The sequence below is a fragment of the Macrobrachium nipponense genome, chromosome 6 (assembly GCF_015104395.2).
Source record: "Macrobrachium nipponense isolate FS-2020 chromosome 6, ASM1510439v2, whole genome shotgun sequence".
Lineage (NCBI taxonomy): Eukaryota > Metazoa > Arthropoda > Malacostraca > Decapoda > Palaemonidae > Macrobrachium > Macrobrachium nipponense.
In genome coordinates, this window is record NC_061108.1 from 120,735,292 (window position 1) to 120,756,990 (window position 21,699).

The following is a 21,699-nucleotide window of genomic DNA, read 5'->3' on the forward strand; positions in this document are numbered from 1 at the left end:
TATAATTTATGTATTCCTAAGATGGGATTCAGTTTGTTTCTGTGAGTAACATATTTTGTTGCTGAAACTGGTCTATTTCTAATTGATGATATGATATCAACTATTGGATCAATTTGACCATTGAAGGTTATATGCAGAGCCATGCTATAGGGAGCCTTGAATAAATCTATATCCAGGGGAGTCTGCACCCTATATACACATTGCATATACAATATGAAAAGGCTCTTCCCTGTCAGGATTAGATAACTTATAGATATAAGAAAACGTCTTCGTGTTGATGCCATGGTGAATTGAATTGTGCTGGGTGTATCCCAGACTCAGCCAAACACAAATATGTAGCCATGTATTTACCCTTACATCTAGAAGACTTTTTACTAAATGATTTTGAATACGTATTGGCTTTTGTAATGCATTTTTTAACCATGTTTCTAACCCATGAAACAAGGATGAAGTCGATGCTGCTTCAAAAACTTTGTTGTTGAAATTAAATGGCACTTTATTATTCGTGTTACAGAATATTGAAAATTTCTTTAAGGCTGATTGCCAATTTGGCTGATGGAGAGAGATGCCAGAACAGAATTTTTTTTTTTTTTTCAAAATTATGTTTTGCGTTCACATCCAATCATTACTTATCATTTTTATTTATAAACATTTAGTATTATATTTAGAAGATTATTTAACAATACGAGTGATACTAATACATACATACAAACACGGCATACATGCTTGCGCTCTCTCTCTCCACTTTTGAAACATTTGAAAAAATATTACCACTTAATCTCTCAAATGAGTTAAGCGGTAATATTTGGAAAAAATATTATCACTTAATCTCTCAAATGAATTGTTCAATAATGCCAGGTGTGGCATTATTGAACAATATATGCCTGAAGATTTAAAAAAAACTGTATCTTAACTTTTCTTGCCGAGTGTACATACACTGCATTGTTGGTTTTAATGAGAACTAACACTTTTAGGGCATTGCTTTTCTCTTTACAAATCATTGAAAGCAACGGCTCTGGTGGCATCAGTAAGTTTTCTTGCAGTAATCTTCCTATATAATATATATATATATATATATATATATATCTATATATATATATATATATATACATATATATATATATATATATATATATATATATATATAATATATATATAATTTTTATGCACATGAAATTGACAAACCTTTGTTACATGGTCTGTTTGTCTCTAGAAGGCCTTCAGTCGAATATTCACTGCTCTCTTTCTTGCCAGCTCCTTCCTAAATACTTATTTCTAAGTTATCGATGTTATTTTTAGCCATCTAAATTGTTCTTCCTCTTCACACCATATACATTTGTATTTCAGTATCCTTGATTATTGCTTTAGTTGATTTTTATGCTATAATGTTTGTGAATAACCGGAATGATTTGCTTGTCCACTTTTGTCTGTTTTGTCATCACCTGAACTACAATATGGAGCGATAAGCTACAAACGGTTGTCTTTTCAAGCAGATTAATAGGGATATCTGGATGTTCATCCTTGTGGCCTTCACATCAGAAAGCCTTTGACTGGTATAAATCACAGGAATAATATTTTTGAACTTTGTATCTATTTATGGGCCTCCTTGGATCCTGGTACAAACCAGAATACCTGAAGAGGATTTGTTGTACACTTTCCACTGGTAAATAATACCACATTATAACTATAACAAACATTTTATTGATCATACAAAGATCACAGTGTACATATATATTATCAAACATGAAAACGTGATATATCCATAGAATGAACGTTCGAGGAACACGTGGCAATCAGAACAATGAGAAAAATCATAAAATAATCTTTTTACAATGTTGTTTATTCTCGTGGGGTGAAAAATACTGTTTTTTTTTTTACAATATTATTCATTCTCTTGAGGTGAAAAATACTGGTTTTTAATTACATTTTTCTCCACGTGGCATGAGGCAGGTTATATTTTAAAAAATGAGAGATTTCAGCTTGAATAGCAAAAGATTTGACTGTCCATTTTCTTACAATTTCATAACCATTTTTCACCTCATGAAACTTGTTTGATTTAAAGCTTAATATTTAGATATATTAGGTTTCACCTTTACACAACACCACTTTTCTTTATTTTTATTAAAAGATATGCCATATAGTTTTTGATGTACTCAGAGCAATGGTAATCAACTTCCATTCATTCTCATGGACCTCTCACTTCAGGTAAATGACATACGAGACACACAGAATAGAATGATATGAATACTGCTTTCAAGAAGGCAAAAATGAACAGCAACATATTCTTTCATATCTTATTTCCAACTGCCACGTCAACCCCTATTATGACGGGAGGGATATTAGTTATGACCAAGAAAATAAAAAGAAAAAGAAGCCTTCGGGGGGCAACAGTTCTATTAATTCTCGAAGAGGCACATTATGGGTTCAGTTTCATCTGTTTACCCTTTGCAGTGTTACCACAACACTTGAGCATCAACCATCTACATTAGGGCTACAGTAGTACCAGATATGAGCCTGGTGCATATGTAAATAAAAAAAAAAGTGACTTAGTAACTTAAGCTTCATAATGACTAGAACATCTATGATAAAGGATGAAGGGTATAACATCTAACTACTTGGTAGTCAGAATACCTAACCACTTGTATGCAGCAGTTAGATTCAAAGTTATTAGCACCGACCATCATCTGCTTGTATATTTCTCATCTTTCTCTATCGATCGTTGAATAAATCCTGACGTGAGACTTATATAAAAAAATGCCAAAAGAGCTTTTTGACACAACTATATCACTGTGTGAAGACAACAGGGATGCCAAACGGTGCCAGCTCTGTTGCTGACTAATTCCTCATTACAGTACAACGACACATTCTTGTTAGAAATAACTTGACAAATATTTACGAATAGTATTTAGGCTCAACATTTTCATTCAAGTTGTGAGAAACTTTAATCAAATGACCAAGAATTTTCACTACAGAGGCCATACACTTGGGAAATCATGTGAAACTAACTTTTCAAGATAATGGTCACTTGTTAAAGAGATGCGCCACTTAATTCACCGTTTTACTGAGTTTTGATAATGCCTTCTTGTTTCATAGATGAATTCATATTGTGGACTCATCTCATACAAACATTCGATCCCACAGGATTTTGATGAAAAGTAACTAACAGTTAAGACCTAAATTCTGAGAGTTACCTACCAACATATCTGGTGACGGTTTTGCTTATACTCTACCAGTAATGGCGTAAGAGATGATGCTACGGAAGATTCAGAAGGAAAATATTTTACTTGTTACCTTTTTTTAAATAATTTTGTCCCATAACTCAGGCACGAAGTATTAATAAAGGCCTCGGAAATACTGATATACTGTTAAACTACACATGTATATATTTATATATATACACAGTAACTACTTTTGTCATTTTCTCACTTCTAACTATTTCATATACTGCTAACTTTCCACTTTTGTATGATATGTGTTCCAAAGTTCTTAGAAATTCATTCTTCAAATACAAAACACTGCTTCCTGTACAATCAAATAAGTTTTTTTCTAAAACAATTATTTTTGGAGAAAATTACACATATCATAAATATAAATTATATTTACTATAATTTTTGGAGGCTCTAAATATTTACAACCAACATCACTGTAACTAACGGATGATGAGCAACTTGAGCTTCCACCAATCATGATTAGCTTCAGTGATATCAGCTGCGGATATTTACTTTCCCCTTAAAAAAATCGGAGGAAACAGCTGACTAGTTTGCAGTACTGTTCTCACTGAAAAATATTCCATGGAAGATTTATTGACTATTTTCTGATCCCACATTGAACTACTTCGACTAGTTTGCAGTACGGTTTTCAGGGAAAACTATTCAATGAGAGATTACCTGACAATTTTCTGAGTCCATCTCGGACTGCTCAGAGCATTTCCTATTTTCTTGACAGCAGTGACAATTTTTAAACAATGGCTTAAAACATCAATGTAAGTGGAAAACCAGCTAATTACAATAAAAGTCTGAAACAGAAATAGAAATGACACATGAATTTTGTATGAGTTTTGATATACCCACTGATATAGTTCAGCCTTGTGCATATACTAAGTAAAAAATAGAAGCCTGTTGAAATCTAGATATTACAAAACTGGTATCATACAAATAATACAGAGATGAAGGAAATTATATATGTGGGCAACATGCCTCCGAAAATGGACATTCCACTGTATAGTCTGTATTGTCTATTTTGTTTACTTTTTGACAAAAAGTCCTTTGTATATAAACAAAAAATTATAACGTATAACATTACATACATACATATATATATATATATATATATACTATATATATAATATATACATATATACATATATATATATATATATATATCATATATTACATATATATATATATATTACTATATTATAATATATATATATATATATATATTATATATAATATTATTAAATATACTATATATACTATATATATATATATATATATAATAGAATATATTATATATATATATTAATATTATACATATATATATTATGATGACTTCACATATGTTCATATACAGTACACATGCACAGCTGATATGCATTAAAAAAGAAAAACACAATTGATTCATTTTCAAAAGGTCCAAATATCAATATCAGCTGGTTACCTGCCAAAAAGGTGCTACAGGAAATCAAACAAATCCGAGAGTCAAGAAACTCGGAAACCTTAACCAATATGGTGAATGTTATATACATATATACATCAAGCAAACAGAATGCACTTTTGAAATTCAAGTAGTCTAGCAACTATGTGATTTTTGCATTTCTTTTTACATAAAGAGAGAGAGAGAGAGAGAGAGAGAGAGAGAGAGAGAGAGAGAGAGAGAGAGAGAGAGAGAGAGAGAGAGAATTTCTGTATGTCAACAAGCTAACAATGTTTTTCAGAAAACATTAGAAGATGGCAAACAGAAGATTAATAGCTTTGTCATCAACACCGGAAATCACTGAAGAAAAGTACTAATATAAAAACCAAACTTTCTGAGGCATTCCAATATGTTTTGATATTTCTTGTCACTCGATGCATCTGTTTATAATTGCACACAAATAGTTCTTATTCAAGTGATTCATTTCAGACATGGAAAATTTGTTTATGGTTCAATGAATTGAGTTTACATCTGTCAAACGGCAAAAGTATTATAGCTTTCACTTATAAATAAAAAACTATAATTGATTTTTTATCATACCACATCACTGAAAGATAAAGGAAAGGAAAGACATATAATTTGGTCCTCATTTGAAATTGTACTGGCTCCTCGAGTGGATTTACTATGAAATACCGTGAAATGGAAACAGAGTATGAAATGCTCAAACAGCCTTACAAAAATGTTTACCTAAATGATATTATGAGGACCACATTTCACCAACAAAATTTAGTTTAACGTTCATAACTGCTTGCTAATTTCAAGTGGCATATTTCCTTGTGTATAACAGATTACTGTGTAGCGCATGAGTAAAAACGTCATAAAGGTTATATACATGCAAAATTTACCAAGAAATCTTTTTGCTTGTGAAATTTGCCATGAAATCATGACAAGTTTTGAAAAACTTCTCAGAAAAAATGTTGAATTCGCGATGGATCACTTGCTGAACACACAGTCACGAGATAATTAAATGTCATCAATACACAAAAAAGCAAGATCTAAATGCTAAAGTCTAAGAACAATTTCATTCATCCCCTTATTTTACACTTTACAGTAATAAAGCACGTGGGTTTGAGTTTCCCGACTTGGTCGTCGAGTTCATCACGAGAAGGGAATTTGAATACGAAGTAATATTGGGCTCATTTTTGGGGACATTCCTCAACCAGGTTTGTATAGTTTTGGGAGGAATGTCTCGACACTTATATTCAAGCACCCCTGCCGTGAGGCTAAAGTTTTTCTATGCACAGAAACATATATTTCATATATTTATACGAAATATATATGTACATGGAATTATATATATATGTGTATATATATACAAAATTTTATTTTAACAATGGTGTAATGAATGCTGTATAAATATCCTCTAACTGACAGATGAGACTTACAAGACTCCGAAGGTATCACATATAAAAAAAGAGGTTGGTCTATTTTCATTTTTCCAAGAACAATGCTATATTATACGTAATTATCTTTCATAAGCGAGAGGCTACTTCAAAAAGAGTATAGTACACAGTTCCTTAGAGTTATGAATATGGGAAGCCCTTATTTGTGTATCTGCATGATATTTTATGTATATATTTACAGTGTCAACCTTCAACTTGTCTCTTTACCAAGAGGGAAATTTTCAACGGAAGGGTAACAATATTCCTCAGAGTGATGCTCTCAACAGAGAAATATCTTAAAAAGTGTCTGTACTCTGTTTTGCAAAGTTTTGGCAACCTTGAATCACTATCAAGACACGGAAAGGTTTTGAGAAATGTCTGTATATTTTCTGTTAGTCCACTGAAAAGCTATAATGTCTTGTAAAGTTTAAGTCATAAGGCTTTTGAGAAGTCCAAGTCCTTTCCTCTATACTAAAAAACGAAAGAAATGTGTTTCCAAGGGAACGGTTTACTTGCGCATTTGAATGTTTAGTGTAAACTATTCACAGTGGGAGAAAGACCTCCTCAAGATAAGTGAGAACTTTTCCTAAATTCTGTTTACATATCATGTATGATACATACATATAATGTACAATATACGTTATAACTCTTACATTTGGTTATACAATTAGCAGCAGTAAAAGCAAGAATGATAAGATAAAGTTGAAAACTGGGGAAATGGTTATATGGACTATAGTTCTTCTGCTTTCAAAGTCAACAGCACCTGGAATCATGCAACAGGCGAAGCAACATCTTTTTTGTAAAATACTTTGCCGAAGGCTCCAGTGCTGCCATCTCATCTCGCCATCAAATCAACGTCTTTCCTGTGACTGGAAATATTGAACTCCACAGGTTATTTGATATGACATTAAAAAAATTCTATCCTAAACTAGTCATTTGGCTATCAAGATGTGCTATTATTGGGAAACTTTCACAGGGGGAGGGAATTAAAATGTGTCTGCATAATGCAATTTAAATATTTAGAATACCCCTGAATCAACCCTAGCTGCACATAATTACGATCTTATGAATGGGTAATGAATTTTAATTTTGTTTATTTGAATGCTCAAGGATCTCAGAAGCATTTTAATTAATTAATCAAAACATTAAGCATCTCGAGGTAATTTCACCAATAAAAAATATTTTCCTCCTTTTGTGAAGAGATTAATCATATCTAAAGTGAACGCGCCAATACCAATTTTCATATCTTAATTTCGCTGCTTCAGTAAACATCAAAATCGGCGTTAGATTTCCTCATTGAATATGTAACGGGTTAAGACAACCCAGGATTACAGAATCAAATTTCAGTTGCTGTGATTTTCTTTTCTCGCTGGAAAGAAGAATGAAGCAAAGGCGAATGTCTTCTCCCCTTAAGTCCTTCAACCTCCAAGTAGCATTGTTTCAAGAACCCACCTGAATAATCTCTATCAATCCCTGCGATCTGTTGAAAAATCCCTAACTAACCTACATAAAAAGACTCCGAACAGGGACACAGCAATAAAAGTAAGACTGTATCTCACTTTTTCTGTTAACAGTAGAAAAATATTATCAAGTCTTCCATAACACCTTAGGCCACTGTAAAATGGAGCTCACATTTCTAATTTGTATTCAAGACATCTACAAGTGATAAGCAATTTGTTTTAGTTGACTAAGTGAGAACAAGTATATCTTTGGAAACATATTTGCATTATACATACATACATACATACATACATCATATATATATATTTATATATATATATAATAATTATATATAATATATATACATATCTAAAATATATATATACTATATATATATATATATATATATATATATATATATATATATATATATATATCATATATATATATATATTATATATAGAAATATATCTATATATATTAAATATATATATAGATATATATATATATATTATATATATATATATATATAGATGATATTATATATATATATATATATATATATATATAGATTATATATATATATATATATATATATATATATATTATATATATATATAAATATATTTAATATATATATATATATATATATATCATATGTACATATATATATATATATATATATATATTCTATATATATATAATTATATATACATATTATACATATATATATATACATATACTATATATATTATATATATATATATATATATATATATATATATATACGTATGTATGTATGTATGTATCTATGTATGTATGTATATGCAATGCATTATATGCTTTGCTTACTGTCCCACAAACGTTTGCAATACCTAAAGCATTAAATGTCAGACAATGTCAGTAAGCTCATAACACCAGACACCAGTTGCACATTCATCGTCAGCCGATTGCTGGCAGGAGTGTCAGCATCCTGATACACAAGTCACCTAGGAGCTAAGCAGAAAGTCATCCCGGCGCTAGTCAGCAAAAAGAGATCGATAAGAGAAAATGAGGATGTCATTTCCAAGTAGTGTTGTACCAAACCTACAGAGCTATGTTTGGCTTCACATTTTCCGCAGTGGGGGGTGGGGGGGGGGGGGAGTCTCTTAATATATTCAAAGATGCTTAGAGAAGACGAATATGGAGAATGGAAGTATATAATCTTAGAGATAAAATGCAATAGTAGTATCTGAAGGGGGAAAAAAGAACATCATTATTACCTATGTTTTTGAAAATCTATACTATATATAATATATATATGTATCATTTTCTATCTACAGATGAAGTGTCATCATTACCGTTGCACTTCGTTTTCTTTCCTGGGTATTTCATGCAACAGCACTTCTCATCAGAACCACAAGAACTCGACAAAAGATACAAAGGAAATAGAAACCACCAAAGAATTGACGCCATCCAAAAGGGGCCATATGACTGGCAAATTATCTAGCACACTATCCTTTACAAGAGAAGTAAAATGTTTTGCTTAAAATCTAAAAGTTCACGATCAACACAGTTCCCTCACACACGTGAGAGGACTGAGGGGTTCATTTGTCTGCAGCGATGACGACGATGATTTCAGAGAGATGAACCCGAGACGATAAGGCTTGGGCGACGAAGAGGAAGATCTTTTTCAGCATCGTTACCATCGTCGTTATCTTACCATTACCTTAAAAGTGAACGTGTCGAGGTCTAGGTTTTTTCTTTTTTTTATTTTTTTGTGAGGCTGGGTCACAACCCTCGTTTGCCCAGTCAGGTTCTAAAAAGAGGGGCTAAGTGGAGGGCTTCTTTTGTTTCCATCTATGAACTGATCTCGTCAGCACTTGAGGCTCCTAGAAAGAAAAAACGTGCATCAGAAATATTTGGGTGTTATTTTTACACAATTGCCCTTAAGAACAGCAGACTTTTCCTGAAAAAAAAAAATTAATTAAGTTAAGAGAAAAGGGTGTTCCACTGGATCTGTGAGTAACTGTGATATATGATAAACTCTTCATCTGGAGCCTCTACAGTAATTTTAGGGAAACAAAATGATAGAAGCATTGTTACATTTAGCAACCCTTTAAAATTTTAGTGCAAAGGAAAAAATAAGCTTAAAGAACTCCATTTCCCATAACCGAGATGATTCGTAGTTGCTAAATTCTAAGTTAAGAAACATTTCTGAACAACCATACTATTTTAAACTCACTACTATAAAAATCCTCTTAGTTTTACTGGATCAGACAAATTCTCAGGAAACCCTTCTGAAAAGCAGAAAGTTGTTACTTTTTTTTTTTTTTGTGACTCGGGAGCTGGAACATTAAAGGGCAAGTTCTAAGATGCCAAGGGCGGCACAGAACTGGTCCCACATTCTTTCCAGTACCATGTGAGTAGTTTCATCGACAGGGACTCTCCTTTTAAAATGCTGTATTAAGAATGTCCATGTTAGTTGATAAGCAACAGCTTTTTTTTTCTTTAGCTGCAAAAGTAGCAATGTTGATTTATCACTTTTGAAAATTGTAGGATCTAGTTTCAAAGCGTGAAAATTTAGGTTTTCTAGTAGACGAATTCATATTTTTAGAACTGAAGGTTGCACTTCAAGAAAGGCATGTAGACCAGCTAAGTCACGTTCTTTGCTATTCATATCAGTGTGTAGGAAACTGCATGGGGTACCACATGCGTTTGTTTAAACAGTCAAATCGAATTTGGTAAAGTCAGAGGTCTCATTAAAATCCAGGGTATTGTCGACTAAGTTACAGTAACTTTGCGAGGAAAACACGAGCATCTCCCGGTCCACTCAGCGAGGAAAGAGAGGGGCTAATCACAGGACCATTATGCTTTTCAGACCAATCGGCTTAGAGCTATGCTCACACATATTTGAGAGAAAGAGAAGTCAATTCTGATTGGTTGTGTAACTCGTAAAGTTATCAACAAAATCTTCACAAACTTTTGGACACAACGAGCTCCTAGAGAGGGCTTCTAAGCATCTTAATCAAATCAAAGGCAACGGATCTTTATCATGTAAAGCACGAAACAAGAAATTCATGAGCTACACATTAATTTACATAATGGGGTTTACTTAGGTCTGTCGCCTTGAATATATTTTGCAGTGCCAGAGATGGGCATACGTCTTCCTGATAATGAGGGCTGAAGGGACCTTGCAATGAAGGTCCAAGGAGAACAAGCCCAGGATGTGATGGACAATGCTAGGAACCGACTGGAATTCTGTCATTCTTCTAATGGAAGTCCGTTCATTAAAAAAAAGTTGTATTTCTATTCTTATTGTATCATTGTTATCTTTTTATCGTTGTCAGCTTTCCTTCTGCAAGGTGCTTTTAAATACGTAGTCTTACACTTGACTTCGAGCTTACAAATATCATTAACAATGCTGGAAGGATTACTGTTCCAGAGTTTAACAGTAAAAGGAAAGAAAGCGTCTAGTACTAGATAGTATGACAACATTGCACCTGGCTACAGCGTGGATGATGGTGCTCTGTAAACTGTAGTTCTTTGGCAGCTGCTACTTCCGGACAGTGTTCGAAATTATAAGTACCATTTTTGGGGGAAAAGGAGAATTCCACTTCAAAAAATCTTTCCCAAAATACCGTACAACGATTCTGGAATGTGGGAGAACAGTATTCAAACCATGGTACATGGAAAAGATCCGATTTAAGACTGTTGCTGGTATTAGATTAATCATACCTTGTGTCAGGTCAAAAGTTCTGATGTAAGATTGTTGCTGGTATCAAATTAAGTATGCCTTGTGTCAGATCAAAAGTTCTGAAGTAAAACTGTTAGATATTAAATTAAGCTTGTCTTGTGTCAGCATGAACTCTAGTTTATACAAGTAGCCCATAAACAATACCTAGTTTCTACAAGCACTGTGAGATCAAATGACCAACATTCTTAGTTTTGCTGGGGTTCAACCAAACATCATCGCTATGTCCATTTTAAGAGACCGAATGAGGTCAAGATCACAACCTCTGGCACCCAAGCTTCAAAATCTAAACACAAGAATCTTAGGAGTATTAACACCAACTCTAAACCTAATGGTTTCGTGCAGGCATACTGAAAGCAGTAATATTCAAGGGACTTGCATAAAGGTTTAACAGTCAACTATCAGACGACAGAGAGATGGAAAGTCACTGGCAAGTGTTGCAATAAGCAAAGTAAAAAGACTACTGAGACACGTATAGTATAACATAACTATTTTATACAGAAAAAAAGACGTACTGAGACACGTATAGTATAGCATAACTATTTTATCTAAAACGTCAAAATTGGACAATTTTGGATGAGTGAATCTCAAACATTTTTTAAAAATCCATTTGGATTTCCACCAAAATTTTGAAGGTTATCTGAATCCCGTTTATTTACGAACTTTCTTACCTGCAAGACCTAATTGTTTTGGGAGCTACTCATCCTGTGACCCTAGCTCTGGAAGTCCTCGCAATTCTTATATTTTGCTTCAGTTTTTCCCATAATCCTGTTGATAACCCTTTTCGCCTTCATGGATGCTCTCATGAGGCTGCGGTTCCTGGAAACAAGGAATCTGAGTTAGATGTTGACTTTACATTAAAAATTCCATATTGCTGAATATTCTCCTAATGGATCTGAAAATTCTTGTAATAAATGTGAATCAACAAAGCTAAAACTGATTTAATCTTTAAAATCTTGTATTAGTATCCTCAAAATGAGAGTAAGTGAAAATATTACATATTTGGAAAGAAAAAAATTCCATTAATTCAAAGACCGACATTTTAGGAAAAACCTTCTACTGGGCTGTATACAACTGTTAATTTATGAAATGCAGACATTAAACCAATAGAGGTCACGGTAAGCCTTTCACACACACACACATATGCAACTGAAACAGTGCCTCGGTATTGTCACAGGATCTTGCAATATTTGAACAGCATTTAAAGTTGCACTCTTAAGGCTTCTATACACTGAACGATTGTCTGAACGACCTGTCTGCATCGTTCGCAAAAGTATGGACTTGTCTGAATGCAAAAGTGGGCGGAGCTTCGTGTCTGAACGATCTCAGCGGGAATTTGTCACGACCAGGTTGCTGGCTTGCGACTTAAGTCTGTCATACACAGATCAATGTATGGGTTTGTCTGCCGATATAACGCTATCGCGCGCGTCTATTCTAGAGATGATGGCATGTCTTCTCGAGACAAAATCTTTGTTCAAACTGAAATCGGTGCGGAGATCGTTCATATGTCTGACTAGTGTGTGTGGGTCGATGACGACAATCGTTCAGACAATCGTTCAGTGCATGGGGGGTTTTAGATTCGAATGATCTATACTGTACACCTTTTACACCTCACTGTACACCGTACTACTAAAATATTTAGAAGAAAAATCATAAAATAAAGAACACAACGGACACTTAAATAGGAAAATTTAAAGATAAGCAGTCTGGTAATACAACCACATAAAAATAGTCCAGCATTGTCAAAGAAACAATTCTTTTAGCACTTAGAAGACATCGTACCCGACTTCTGCAATATTCCTCTTTAGAGAGATGGGTCCTTTGCTTCCTCTGCCTCCGTTTGCACAGATTATCAAATACTTCAGTTGTAAGATACAAAGGCTTAATTTGGAAGATGTGCTTACACTAAAACCTTGAGATTATTTACTGAATTGTGGAAAGAGAAAATAATATGGTCGCGCCTACAGATCCTTCTTTTAGTGAAACGATTCTCAAGTTATTTTCAAGTAATGTTGTAGAAGGCATTAGGATATAGGTCAGCAGTGCAAAAAAGATATGGGATATTTACTTTCTAAGAAGAAACTACAGACATATCGATAAAAAATGCCTATAGAAATGATGATTATGGTAAGTATAAAAAACTGAAATACAAGAACCCAGGGTGAACAGCTTAATTAGAACCAATAGGAGGGTCTCCAAAATAAACACAGGCATGGATCGATTTAGCTGTCTAATCTTATAAAAACAGATTGACAATATCCCACCTTATCTAACACACTGACAGTGCTAGGTACATATTTTCTCTAAACTACGTAATTCTTGGGAAATTATGAAACAGACAAAACGTATACAGACACAAAAATCTTTTGGCAATAACCCGTGACTATCAAGACAGCTTAAGAACTGAATACTGTATTAAAGGAAAATAGTACATGAGGTGGCAAACACCAACCTTGTCCAACTCCTTTCCTTGGGAGCTTCCTCCTCGTCGTCTGGCTCCATCTCTCCTTTAAGACGAAGCTGGTTTAGGACTCCAACCAGAAGTTCGTCGCACCTGTGGTTCATGCCCACACTGATCTCCATGAATTTGCCACCGTAGCTACAGGCAAGATCACGGCCATCTGAGGGAACGAATGCTTATAAGTATTACGTCACAAAATAAGCTGCAACAACAAGAGACACAACATAAGCCTTATACAAGAAAACAAAAAATTCTAGGCTCTGGATTTATACCAAAGAAATCTTCATGGAAGGTGCATGAAACATCTAAATTTTAATCAAAACCACAGGTCATTTCTAGGAAATTTGTCTCTGAATGCCACAAAAAAACTCCCTATAACTAGATTTGGATCTAAACCAAAAAGATTTTCCCGGATTAATGAAAATTTCGAAAGAAACAGCAAGATTTAAATTGAGGAAACTTATTGGAAATTGGATTCAAACGAAGGAAATCTCATTGGAACTTTGATTCAAATCAAGTACAACTTAACAGAAAATTTGATTTGCATCGAAGGAAGCTTAATGGAAATCTGGATCTAAATTACAGAAAGCCTCAAGGAAATAAGGATAAAAAACAAGGAAAATCGCGCGAAAGTCTGGCTTGTCAGGAAAGGAATAAAAAAACACATAACATAAAATTAAAAAAGGTTGTGTGCAGGGGACGCTGCACACAACCTTTACTACTTCCTACTTTGAGCTGTATTAGGCGTAATGGGGGAGGTGTGCCCCTAAAGGTAAAAATATATACAAAAAATATATCAATTGGAGTTGCCAAATTCCGTAAAAATATACAAAGAAAGTAAAAAGGAGCTGACTTTCGTCGAAAGGTTGGTAAGAAAGTCAAACATCGCGCCGGGCCATTCGACTCGATAACAGCGGTGCATATATCATCTTACCCAAGACCTCGATCTTACCATCAATACTGACAGCTCTCGAGCGAACGAGCTCGCACTTGTTTCCCACGAGGATGACTGCTCGCCCTCGGAGGAGAGCATTGCTGTTCAGTTTCGATAGGTCCTCCCCAGCTCTCTGGAAGGATGCTTTGTCTGTGATGCTGTAGACGATCATCCAACCATCCGGCGGGTTAGACCTGGACATCTCGTTCTGTCGTGTGGAATGAAGGCAATATCAGTAGACAGCATCACAATCATTGTAGCAAAAACAGTGAATATGGCGATAGCAGTAGCGTCAGACCTGCAATGTTGTACTCATCCGAAGCATGGGCAACTAAGAAGAGAGATGAGAACAGGATTAATGTGACTGAGATGAGGATGTTGAGATAGCAATGTTAGAGGCACTCTCAAAATAGCACCAGCTTCAAACAAGGTGAGGGAAAGTAGACTGAGATGGTATGGACATGTAAAGAGACGAGAGGAAGACCACCCGATAAGGAAGATGATGGAGATGGGAGAAGGTTAGGGAGACCAAAATTGCGATGGACTGACTGTGTGAAGGGAGATATGAGGGAGTGGGGATTGAGCTAGGAGGATGCACTGGACCAAGGGAGATGGAAGAGTGTGTTGAAGAACCATTACAGCGACCCCAAATAGGGACAAGCTTGTAGAGAAAGAAGAAGAAGTTCCGTCACTTTCCCAAAGCCCAGAAGTTCCGTCACATTCCCAAAGCCCAGCAAGTGTTAAGAAAATATTCTCGTTCTAAACTCTAATTTTTCATCCACTTCAGTCTCATTTATTACCCTGCCCATAGCTACGTCTGGCTAAATTGCTCAATGACTGGCCTATGTGTACCTGGTTTGAACCAATTCTGCACTTTATGTAATTGACCTGTAAGCCTGCAGAGTTCGAATTTGCCGAAATCGATGCTGATAATCATTCATAATGAAGCAGTCACCATTACCTTGAGTCTGGTTCATGACAAAGACCAAGCACCCTCCACTGTTCCTTAAAGTTTTTTTATTTATTTATTTATTTATTTTTTTACCACACTACCATAGCTGTCTATTGTCACGTCTCCCGCAATTTCCCAGCATGAACCAGTTTGATTTCAGAGCAGGTTTCTCCTGGATAATTTCATACTATGGCTAAAAAGTCTCATAAAACATATATAAAGTGATACTGTTGTGCACAGCACAGCTGAAGGGGACAGAGAATGAACTGAATGGAATGATGGTGGGCATCTGCAGATCTTGTTTATACAGATGATGTGGCTTACTTAATAGGAGTGTAAAATCTTGAACGCATTGATCAACAAACCGAAGCTGGTCTTAATATCAATGTTGCTATTTTGGAGGTTGCGAAGTCAGAACATGGAGTAGAAGGTATATAGCACTGTAACCCAAACGTTGACGTTGCCTCACTTAGGTGTTTTGTAAGCTGAGATGGCGGATCTCTTATATACGAATTTGTTAAAATACTGAAAGCCAATCAGGTAACAGGTAAGCTTAACAAAGTGTGGTCATCAAATAGATTTACGCTGCACGTTAATAACTATTCATATAATCCAATGGAGACAAGCTTTAGCCTATGTGGGGGAATCTTGGTATGATTATGAAAATTTCTGGATGATTTACAGATTTTGTGAAATTCAGTCTTGTAGAGAATACTCAGTGATGTTGACAAGAACATGCTCTTTGATCACAGCCTGAAGGGACCGTAAGACATTCTCTTACATAGGCACCTCAAGGTTCTAGAAGGGTGGGCATACGAAGACCTACGTAGATCAAACCTACTAAATAGTTGGGATTGCCGAGAATCATCTGCTTAAGAGAATGACTTAGATTTTGGTTGGATGACTCCGGCAGAAACCCTTCCTTCCCGTCGTACAGTGTTGAAGGTGTTAGTTTTAATCCTCCACCGGCTCTAACTCAACATATCCACAGTGTGTGATCTGATTCTCCCTTTTAGGAGATGAAAAGCTACATCAAGGGATCGCCTTTTGTCTTCCAACCAAACAAACTCACTCATGTACGGCAATATCACTTAATTTTCTATATTTAGAAATGTGCCCAGGCATTTGGGAATAAGGGTAAAGCACATTCTCTCTTCTCTTATTTATTTATCTTTTTTTAAATATAACAAGTTTATATTTTTCTATTTGATACTTACCACGTGCTAAGGTACCCGGTCTAAAAGAGACAGCAAAATTTGAATAATTTTGTAACTGCATTTTGCATGTATTACACCAAGTACACTATATACTCATAACTCAAACTTCAGTGCTTCCTGTATATAAGGTAAACAACGACCCTTGTCTTGGCTGTATAAGGTAAACACAATTAAAGTCTACTAAATGTTTGGTCATCGTCTTCTTACCTGCAGATCTTGAGGTGTAGCCAAATTCACAAACACAATCTCTGACTCCATGTTGTTCAGCATGATGGACACTGGCTGCTCCGATTCATCGCCTAGAAGAAAAAGAAGAGGATGATGAACGACACCATACTGATTTCTGTCGACGACATGAGAGGGCATTCATTGATGAATATTAAAACAACAAACCCTCAACTTGTTAAGTGGACTTCCAAAGAAGAGTCCATATTCATAAAATAAACGAGAGCAAAAGCACAGAAACAGAGGGTATATAAGGCAAGGAAAATGAATATAAGAAACTAAGAAAAGAAAAGGAAAATCGGAAATTCTAAAAACACATGAGCAGTAGTCGAGAAAACCACAGTACACTCAAGGCAAAGGCGCAGGGTACTTCCAAGTTGAAGTATGTACCAAGGTTACATATTCCCTAGGCCTAAACTCCTTCGATAATTCTGCTGTTGGAATGTAAAGGTGAAAATTCAAAGAGAGGGAAGACTGACCTATTACGTTCGCCATTTGAAAACATTAAGAAAAAGTAGAATAAAACTATAAACCGTCGAACAGAAATAAACATGAGAGCGAAATTCGCGAAAGTGCAAGTAGTACGTTTGCCCAGTTTGCCTTTCATCTGTCTGTCAGTTTCGCGCACAGGTAGTAATCACTGTCTGCTACGACGCCAGAAAATAGATGAGAGGAATTCGTAATTGCCAGAGCAAATTGGGAAACCAGAATATGCGGCGGTATGTCGCGCGGCATTCCATTACTGCTCCAATTAAACAGCGGCAGGAGCAGGGAACTATTTACGGAACAAATGAACTGGGAATACTTGTGGCGGCGGCGGCGGCGGCGGCGGCGCGGTTTCTCTCCAGTAGATTCTGTCGCCTAATTTAGCAACATTTTAATAAAAAAGTGTGGTGAAGGAAGTTCGTCGCTTTGCTCACACATTTATTTCTTCGTTATTTCGCTTGCATCATGCAGTACTGATTTTCAGATAATACAAAATTCTTTATAATTCCATTCAAACCAGGGAGTTTTTTTAGTAGTGTGTGTGTGCGGGGGGGGGGGGGGGGGGGGGGGGGGGGGGGGGGGGGGGGGTGTTAAATTTTCCTTTGGAGCTAAAATACTCCTTACATGCAAAAAATATGACTTTAGATTTTGTGCCTGGGAGAAATTAATCAAACCTGTTAGGCCAACATACAGGACCTTTATGAACCATAAATTTGGACAATCAGGAAAAAAAAAATTCATTGGAATGTTTGGTAAAGAGTAACTAAGCCACTTAACTCTTCTCACACACACACAGATTCAGCGTTCACTATCCTATCAAAATGTATACCATCAAAACGAGAGGGCCTCTTCTTAGAAAGCTTTTGTTATCGAGAAAAAAAAATTTTTCTGAAATTTTTTTTTTTTTTTTCAAGCAATCAAACGACCGTGACATAGTTCATGTAAACTGGGTGATTAATCAGGAGGTCCCCAGTGTCCTATTTGTGACTGGCTGGTTATAACAACGCCACTCTTCAACATCCGGTAACCAATAAAAAATCCAACATCCGGTAACCAATAAAAAATCGCCACGTGTCACATCGTTCTCTGCTGACTAAATTAGAGTGGCATGACTGGTAAGAGATCGGTGTGACTGGAGAGATGGAAGGGAAAAGCGTGGCTCTTAAAGAGAGAGAGAGAGAGAGAGAGAGAGAGAGAGAGAGAGAGAGAGAGAGAGAGAGAGAGAGAGGAGGATGGGATGGTTATTAGGAAACTGGCAGTATTTTTTTTTTCAAAAAAAAATTCAAAAATACCTAACTCATTTCCGAGTTCCAAGAATTGCACGAGAAAATGACGTCATACAAGAAGCACAATGATTTCGGTTTATGATAAGTTTTTATTTATTTATGTATTTTAAAGCTCCAGTTCCCTTATTTTCATAATGTTTAACAATTCTGAATTGAACTTTACCTCGCCCACAACCCCTGCAGTTTAAATCGCTCTGAACATCTATGTATTATCAACATTCAACATTCTCCACACTGTCTGTCTATCAATTCTACCATAATTTTACTACGTTAATGTATGCACAGCTTTTTCCAATTGCCTTATAAACCGTCAAGTAACTGTTTCACAGACATTTAATCCCAATACCATCATCTTTGAATAGACTCCCCCAACATTGTTCCTCCTAATCGATCCTCCTGTCAACACCTTCTCAACCAATGGCATAAGAATGAATGTTATGCCCTGTATCATCTTGACTTCACACAAAGGAATAATTGTTCCTCTCACCTATTCCCCTAGAGTTCTTTCTTTCGCTTTGCTTTGTTTTCATTCAACAACAGCTCAACGTCTATGATTCAAACATCAATGAGCCAACACTACGCTCCTTCTTCTTCTTTTTCTTCTTCTTCTTCTTCATCGAAATGGAAGACAAGTCAAAGAGATTTTGCGTCCCCTCTTTGATGGCAAATCATGGATCGAACCTTTCAAAACTCAGGTTCATTATCTCAACTAATGAGACTGGTTCTCGGTCATCTTCGAATACCGACATAAATTCTTGCGTGGCAAAAGAAGATAAGGGATCACTGGGTAACAGATCTCATCGCAGTTCCAAAGAAAACTAGATTACAATGGCATCCTTACCAATTGGATTTATATATATCACGGCGATACTACCTGTTCCACGCTATCTGGAATTTATCCATCAAATTCAGTTGATTATCCGGACCCACAGGAAATAGGTCATTGTGATCCGTGAGGAAATTTACTGCATTTCAAAAGTAAGTCAAGTCTTCTTTGTATCTCAATATGTAGCTTTGAATTTCATTATTATAATTTTTATATACCTTGTGGATAGACGGACAAAGAGATGAACAAGCGGACACTGGTGAATATGTTACCTTTTTTATACTATAAGGGTGACAAGGTTATGGTTTGCGGAATGACAAAATGATCCAACAGAATCATATAGAGACCAATTAATTCTTTAGTACACAGAAACAGAAAAGAAGGCAACCAACTTCAAAGTAATAATAATTTAGGTCAGAATACATATTGTTTTGTTAGGAAAAATTATGTTGTTGCTGCCGTTATCTTAAAAATGTCAAAACGCAAATAGAGACTCTCTCTCTCTCTCTCTCTCTCTCTCTCTCTCTCTCTCTCTCTCTCTCTCTAAATAAATAAATAAATAAATAAATAAATAAATAAATAAATAAATAAATAAATAAATAAATAAATCCATAAATAAATAAACAAATAAATAAATATGAATGAATAAATAATAGAAATAAATAAATAAATATAAATATATATATATATATATATATATATATATATATATATATATATATATATCTATACACAACTATACTACAGGATTCTTATCTTACATGATTAATCTGAAAGATATTAATTATTTTGTTCTCCAGAAATCTTTCGGGAGAAGAATTTTAGGATAACACTGCAACAATTTACAGAGAATATATCTAACAAGAGCTATATACATATAGTAAAGGCCGCGTTTCAAAGACCCCAGGAACCCACTATTTATAGTCTAAAGGCCCCGTGATTATCTTCCTCCCGTCGACAAAAGGATTACTCGCAAGACGACGAAAAAAAAAAAAAAACAGCGAAAAAAAACGCGCGACAAAAAAAAAAAAAATCCAGTGCTGGTCTCATTTCTGTATGTCAATAGTTAATTTTAACCCTTCCATTTCACAAAGGAAAAGAACGATTAAAAAGAAAATAAAAATGATAGGCTGACTTAATCTCCAGGCCAGTGAGATGTGTAGTACGTAAATAAGAACAAAGCGTTTCTTTCTTAATTGTGTTCATTATTTCACGAACCAGAAGCTTGCATTTCACCAAGTACGATTTCAGGGAGAATATATTCTCCCAAATGCGTTTTACAATAACAGAAGAGAACGAAAGGTAAACAATCAAAGCCAATGCAGCTCACGCAGTCATTCATATATATATATATATATATATATATATATATATATATATATATATATATTATATATATATATATGTGTGTGTGTGTGTGTGTGTGTGTGTGTGCGCACGCGCTCAGACGGAATGCTCACTTAACCAAGACAAATGGAGAACGATGGGCCGTTATATTTCGTGTAATATATACACTCCTTTGTCTAAAGAGGTGGAGAGATATTACCAGAAACTACGCTCTTCCATCTTTCATTTGCTTTTTTAATATGGGCGTTTCCTCCACTCTACAGGTTTTTACAGTTTTAACAAAAGTTTTAAACATTAAATATCTATATACTCAGATATATTATATGTAATATATATATATATATATATATATATATATATATATATATATATATATATATATTATATAATTTAGCACGAAGGAACTTATGTTTGAGACTATCACAAAATGCACGTAAAAAGGTGAGTGAAAACCGGGACTTTGAACAAGTACTCTCGTAGTTATTGTACTACATTTTCAAGTTCACACTTGAAAATGTAGAATAAACTACGAAAGTACATGTTCAAAGGCCCGGTTTCCTCCGACCTTCTTACGTGGACTTTGTGAATATATATTTGTGTGTATATGTATGTATGTATGATGTATGTTGTATATATAATATATATATATATATAATATATTATATATATTAATTATTATAATATACATAAACATACATACGTACAGTATATATAT

The 21,699-nt window shown here is 34.8% G+C and overlaps 1 protein-coding gene across 3 annotated transcripts in view; it reads right to left on the bottom strand.

The window, feature by feature from the left end:
• Positions 1-8,298: 8,298 nt before the first annotated feature.
• LOC135216079 (GTP-binding protein REM 2-like) overlaps positions 8,299-21,699 on the bottom strand; it is a 485,492-nt gene continuing 472,091 nt past the window's right edge. For all 3 annotated transcript variants that reach the window (XM_064251077.1, XM_064251076.1, XM_064251078.1), the window contains 5 exons: positions 17,022-17,113; positions 14,664-14,853; positions 13,703-13,871; positions 11,922-12,069; positions 8,299-9,388 (listed from right to left, as the gene is read on the bottom strand). In XM_064251077.1, the coding sequence (XP_064107147.1) occupies positions 11,964-12,069; positions 13,703-13,871; positions 14,664-14,853; positions 17,022-17,113 (557 nt within the window). In that variant the 3' untranslated portion in view covers positions 8,299-9,388; positions 11,922-11,963. The remainder of the gene's footprint in view (positions 9,389-11,921; positions 12,070-13,702; positions 13,872-14,663; positions 14,854-17,021; positions 17,114-21,699) is intronic.